This window comes from Callorhinus ursinus, unplaced genomic scaffold (genome assembly GCF_003265705.2).
Source record: "Callorhinus ursinus isolate GAN/ISIS: 27379988/994484 unplaced genomic scaffold, GSC_fseal_2.0 scaffold2894, whole genome shotgun sequence".
In the NCBI taxonomy this organism is placed as follows: domain Eukaryota; kingdom Metazoa; phylum Chordata; class Mammalia; order Carnivora; family Otariidae; genus Callorhinus; species Callorhinus ursinus.
The window spans coordinates 1-6,559 of NW_027399948.1; the positions used below are offsets into that span (position 1 = coordinate 1).

Genomic DNA, 6,559 nt, shown 5'->3' on the forward strand with positions numbered 1-6,559 from the left:
AGAAGGACCACTGAGCATTACCAAGGCCATGGCCAGACTTACCTTCAGCTTATGCTCCAACATCATATTCTGTTCTTTTAGTATGTTTTCTCTCTCCTTCTCCATCTTCTCTTTCAGTTGGACTATGTTTTCCTGGAGAGTCCTTTCTTGAGCCTCCATCTGCTGTTGCTGCTCCAGTAGTTTCTGTCTTAGCAGCTCCTGTTCCCTCTCAGCTGACTCCTTGCTGACTCGCTCCGCTGCCACAGGAAAGTTTGGAGAGGGAAGAAAATTAAGTGAGGATTGATCTCTATCTTTCTAAGCTCAGAGACAAAACCAGATTGGAAAGGAAGGTGGAAAATCTCTGAATTCTTCATGTCCACACCACCGGAAGCACATTTTGGAATATTTGGAGAAAGGCCCTGTCTGGCTGACATACAACCACAACTCCCCTTGTTTTTAGATTTAGCAGAGTTGTTCCAAATAGAGGAAGCTCCTTGTTTTGCCCTCACACCTGACAGAGGGAGCTACCCAACCCATTGTGAGCCAAGCCCTGCCCCATACCTGCTATGGCCTTCTCCCTGTCAGTGAGGGCTTTATCTGCCTGCCAGATGGATTTCTCTATTGAAGCCTGCGACTGCAGAAAGCTCTGGAGGACCTCATTTGCCTGAGGAACCAAGAAGGAGCAAAGAACTTAGAGTTCCACTATGGAGATTAGTGCTGCAAAAACAAGTATGTCCATGTAATTTGTGCTTCATGCTTAAAATTCTACAGTGGCTCCCTACAAGGTGTGCAAGCGCCTTAGTGTGGCCACAGACTCCGTATCTCCTGCTTCCTGTGTCCTGCAGGCTCTCCCCCAGTGCTACTTCCTTCTCCCCACTCTGGGTTCCAGCCAGTCAGAACTATGTTCAGTTCTATAAATCCACAATCTCTGGTGTTTTATGTATTTGCTTTCTAATGTTGCCTCTAATTTGTACTGTTGCTCTCCTCTGTTATTTTACTGACTTTAACTTTAGGCAAGCTATTTTAACCTGCCTGTGCCTCTCAGTTCAGATCTGTAGAATGTTGACAATAAATGTAGATGTTTCTTAATGTTGAAAGGATTAAGCTAAAGAATCTAGGGAAACAGCTTTACATTATGCCTATAGGAAATAAGAGTCCAATATATATTAGTTGCATTATTATTATCATTATTGTTAAATTATTATTATATTTGTTACCACAACCTATATAGCCCATTTTCTTTTCTTTCTTTATTTATATATTTTCAAATTGGAGTGTAGTTGACACACAGTGTTACATTAGTTTCAGATGTACCACATAGTGTTTCAACAAGTTTATATATTATGCTATGTTCACCACAAGTGTAGCCAGTATCTGTCTCATTACATCGATATTACAGTATCATTGACTATATTCCTTATGCTGTGCCTTTTATTCTCATGACTTATTCAGCTCCATAACTGGAAGCCTGTATTTCCCACTCCCCTTCACCCATTTTGTCCATTCTCCCAATCCCCTCCCTTCTGGCAACCATCAGTTTGTTCTGTTTATACGTCTGATTCTGCTTTTTGTTTGCTTATTCATTTGTGGGTGTTTTTTTTAAGATTCCACTTATGAGTGAAATCATATCGTATTTGTCTTTCTCAGTCTGACTTATTTCACTTAGTGTAATATCCTTTAGGTCTACTATGTTGTCTCAGATGGCATGATCTCATCTTTTCTATAGCTCCATAATGCATAATATGGAGGCCATTTTCACAGGTTCATATGTGTTATAACTTTGTATGCAATTGTCTGTGTATTTGACTTCCTCTCTTACTTTTGATCATAATTAAGTACAATGACTCTAACTTTAACTTATAAATTGTCTGCACTTGGCATATTCAATGTTGTGTTGTTGGATGAAGAAATGAGCAATTTCTGTTCTATCTTTTGTGGATTTCAGATATCTGTACTCAATTTTTGGGAATGTATTTATCCAATCTCCTCAGGAATCAGTAACAAATAGTGGTCCTTCAAAGTTAAAGCTGTCACAATATCCCCATGCTGTTTATCACCCACAACTGGCGCTGTGCTCTCAGATTATCTGGAGACCCTTTTGGCTCTATTCTGTAGGCCCCCCATGCTCCCCTATTCCTCACCTTCACTCCTTTCCTGGGCACTTGTGAATAGTTCCACTCAATACTTTCCTTTGCTTCCCTGTAGAGCTCGTGCCCTCCAGGAACAGAGAAAGTTCCTGCTGAAATATTTTCCATTAGGACCTGTGAAAGCTGATCAAGCCTAGACTGGCAGTATTCAATGGATGCCTCTTCATTCTGCTGCAAGAAATGCTCCTTCTTATCCTTTATGAGTTACTACAAGGGAAAAGTAGGGGGATATCACCTGAAGAAAGGAACAGAAAAAAGATACCATTCCAAAGAATCTGGTAAAAGGATTGGTCTAACCGTGGTCCTCATGAGAAAAGCATTCTGTTGGAGAAGGACATGGAATAAAACAGGATTCACAAGACTTGATTTACTCACAACCTTGAATACTCTCTGCAAGACTATGGGCAAGTTTCTTAACCTCCCTGGTTCTTCTGAAATGTTGGAGTTGTATTACCTAATCTCTATGGCTCCTTGCAACTGGAGCATTCAGTGATTTTATCTTCAGTGATATGGTGATACAACAAGGAGCAATGTAAACTGAAAATGGCCTGGAATGAGGGTGTGATGAGAGAAAATTTGTTTCCTGACAGTGGGAGTGTGTTGCCAGAAAGCATCCATGCTCAGGAAAGACTTTTAGGTGTTCTGGGCAGGCTTAGAATCCATAGAGATATTCAGGTCAGAAAGATATCTATATTGATTTTACTTCAGAGATAAGAGAGGTTTCTAGACAAAGTGCCTCAGGTTTGGGAGGAAAGATAAAAGAAGAAAATATAGTCCTTTGAAACTCTGTTTCTCATGAGAATCCAGATTTCTTTATCCTTGACTAAGAGATGAGCCATGGGGTCAATAAAGGTACTTCTAGGTTTCATTCTTTAAACGGAAGGGTCCCAAAGAGTAAATACTAAGACACATTACCACCAGCTTTTTCTGAAACTCCCGCTTGTCATCCTTGAAGGAGTGCTCCATGAACACTGCAATGGCTTCCCTCTCACAGTCTGCATGCACATCCAGCAGCTCCTGGAGTGTGTCTGTGGGGAGTTTCAGTCGCTGGCCCATCTGCTCGCTGTAGTGGTCAGAGGCCTTCTGCATGGCCACTGAGTTCTCAAGCTGGGCTAGAGTTGTCACTGCATTCTCCAGACAAGGCACTGCTCCAGTATTGATGGCATCCACATAGGTCACCACCGAAGTCCTCAACCCTGAATGAGCCAGGATGTTGAAGGGATAAATATAGGATACTAGACTCTGAGACTACATTTCTGAAGTCACACTTATGCACACACACCCAAACCCCCCTTACACACACAGCCCTGCCTTCTTCTATCTTCACTTTTGTTTTCCTATTGGCTCTTAATTTTGTGGTTCTCCAGGCCACATGGCTCAAAAAAAATTTTTTTAAACCCCTTCCTCTAACATACTAAATGGTATCTGGAAAACATAATTTCCCATTAAAAAAATTAAAAGCAAAGTAGATTATATAGGTAGACAGATGAGGCAGGGCTAATCAGATTATTTTATTCCTAATTCTGAAGCTTCCAATGGATTTTTACTGATTCATGAGCTAATATTTATTTTTGGACTGCTCTAAACTCCCCAAATATTTTTTTGTATTCTTTTTGCAAATAACACTTATCAGATAGGACTTGCCTTGGGAAAACAAAAACAAAAACTAAAACAGATATTCTGTTCTTATACCCAGTTAGTGATTTATTTTTATCAGTAGAGGATTTTTTTAGATAAGTAGATGCCATAGGTATCAGTGACAAAGCGTGCAGTTTGGGAGAGGGATTTGTAAACCCCTAAAAGTGAGATAATTATAAAATATACACATCTCTTCATGGTGTGTGAATGTGTGTATACCCAAAATTCCATATAGAATCAAACAAAATGCTGAAAAACATATTATATAATATATTTTACATATATTAGGCCCCATAGAAATAGGAAAAGAAGACTCACGATTCCCGGTGACCACAACTCCCTTTCTGAGAGTCTTAGTCCTTGCCTCGGTAAAGATGTAAGAGCAAAAATTGATTGCTTGTGTCTGGAATTTAGGATCCAGTTGATATTCAGGCATATTCTCAATATTGGCTAGGAGTTTGGGGTCATTTATTGGCTGGTGAAACACAAAACACTTCCATTTTGGAAAGAAATACCTCATGTACTCTCTGGGTAGATTAAATTCTTTGATTCTGGGGTTGTTGCCTGAGGGATAGGAGCAACAGATTACTGTGGTAACAGTCTTGAGGCAAGGGAGCTAATGGTTTTTATGACAGGGATTTTGATTCCTTGCTGTCTCCTATGCTTGAAACACCTTTAACATAGACATTCAATACTTCCTTGAACATCAAACTCCTACCAGTGTGGAATTCTGGAGAGAAATTAAGGGAGACATCTGATCCAGGTAAAAGAAACCTATGGCTCATAACTCCAGACCTGAAAATGGTGGTACAGTTGTCCATTAGATGTTTACTGAATGAATGGCTAAAAGAATGGAAGGTCGAATGGAACTTTTTGGTCTAATGTAGAAACTGAGCTATGAGACCAAGAAGAGCCACAGTCAAGGGATAATGGAACAGTATTAGGAACAACAGTATTGGGAATACTCAGGCCCTGTGGCTATTTAAGGAAAATTGCTTTGATGCTAGAAATAATTTGCATAATGTCAGCTATTTTACTTCACAAAAACCTCGGAAGAATAAATGTAACTAAAATGTGATTTTAGGATGTCACCACTACTCCACAGACTACTTGAGGTAAAGGACTAGACTTGATTTAACAGCATTGCGATTCTGCCAAGCAAGTTTCTCATTAAATGTTTTGGGAAAGTATAAGTAGAAAACTAAAAGCAGGAATGAATAAATCAAAAATGATCTTTTCTCAAGGTTTAATGAAATATATACCATTATAAATGTAACCCATTAAAATAATTTATTATTTCAAAATTATAACATGGATAAATATATGAGAATTAAGAGAAAACTATGATATAGACAGTAAAATGAATGTTCTGATAATTTTCAGAAATATTGAAAAGATATAGATTGAAAAGTCATACTTCTTCAGGTTTATTTACAATACACAGTCATTTTTTTATGTGATATTTCTATACAGGCATTAGAAAATTATATCCTTCTTTGAGAAGATTAATATCTAATTGTAAAATATATTTTTATTGAACTATTTTGTATACATAGAAATATATTGATTTTCCTTGTAATTTCATGCCTAATGTGTTTCAGTCAGTTGTTTCCTTCAACACAGAAAAACAGAAGCCAAAGTAAGGCACATGTGTCTGGTCTTTGGAAAGTTTAAGCACCCACTGAAGTCTGGTAGCTAAATTAGCCATTGTTTAAAGAACAAATCAGTTTTGAATAATTTCATACTAGCCTAGGCTCTCCTTTTCTTGGGTGAACTTAAACTCCAGTTCCTAGAGCTTTTCAACCCAACCTCAAGTCACCATTTCTACAGACTTCAATGCAATCCCAAAGATAATGGACTGTGTTTAGTAGCTCCCATGCTCTGTTGCACCATCCACTGTCCAGGCCATGTTCTGATACATTCAGTCAGCTCCAAGGCATTCTCCAGATACTGATCTTCTGTAATAGGATGATCATTTAACTTCAGCTCCAGGGTGAAATCCCTTACAGCCCAGGTAAAGTCTGGAAAGAAACTCACAAACTCTGTGGAATCTTCTGTTCCATCCTCTTCTGGGGAGGACTTTGCCCTGATTAGTTTTGTGAGCTCTGTCACATAACTAGGGCATAGTTAAGGAAAAGGAAGTTCCCGCCCATCATTCCCACTTTTCTCTAACAAAAAATTACTATAAACCCTCTCTTTTGCCCTGGGTCCCCTCTGCTCCACCAAAGGCAGCTAAGTGACAGGGAAGGAAAAACTAACTTGATCTCTATTCCCATCAACTTAATGAAACATGGTGGCTTGGTCCCTGGAAGGATACTGCAGCTGCTCCAGGGCCTGGTGGTTGATGGTGCCCAAGCTGTTGTAGACAAAGGTGCTGCTCAGAAGCACAGCCAGGGCAAAGATCCATGAGTCATTCTTAGGGTCACCCTAGAAAACACATTGTAGCAAAAGTTTTGGGAGTTTAGTCTTTAGAAGTTCATTCAGACACTTATTCTATCAGTCTTTCATTTATTATTTCAGCTAACATACTTGCCATGCAAAGAAATGTTTGAAGACAGACATAGATAAAGATGTCAACTTTGATAATTACAAAGACTTTTTTCATGATTGTGACTTCTTCATACATAAAGAGATTCTAATCTTCACAGAGCTTGCTTTTTCTTCTATTGGATGAAATAAAGTAACATATATAGAAAAAATAGTACAGTACCTGGTGTGCAGTCAGGTATTCAATGATGAGTGTTAGCATTTATTCATTCTACATATAGCTATATAAAATATACCATAATTGCCAT

At 38.8% G+C, this 6,559-nt stretch overlaps 1 protein-coding gene across 1 annotated transcript; it reads right to left on the bottom strand.

Moving 5' to 3' along the window:
- Positions 1-42: 42 nt before the first annotated feature.
- On the bottom strand, positions 43-6,191 carry LOC112818428 (guanylate-binding protein 6-like; the record flags this gene model as incomplete). The annotated part of the gene is given in 7 exon segments (XM_025865520.2): positions 43-236; positions 541-643; positions 2,121-2,333; positions 3,042-3,322; positions 4,083-4,328; positions 5,684-5,880; positions 6,082-6,191. Coding segments are annotated over 7 exon segments (1,344 nt in total), but the record flags the coding sequence as incomplete, so codon positions are not given.
- Between the last annotated feature and the right edge of the window lie 368 nt (positions 6,192-6,559).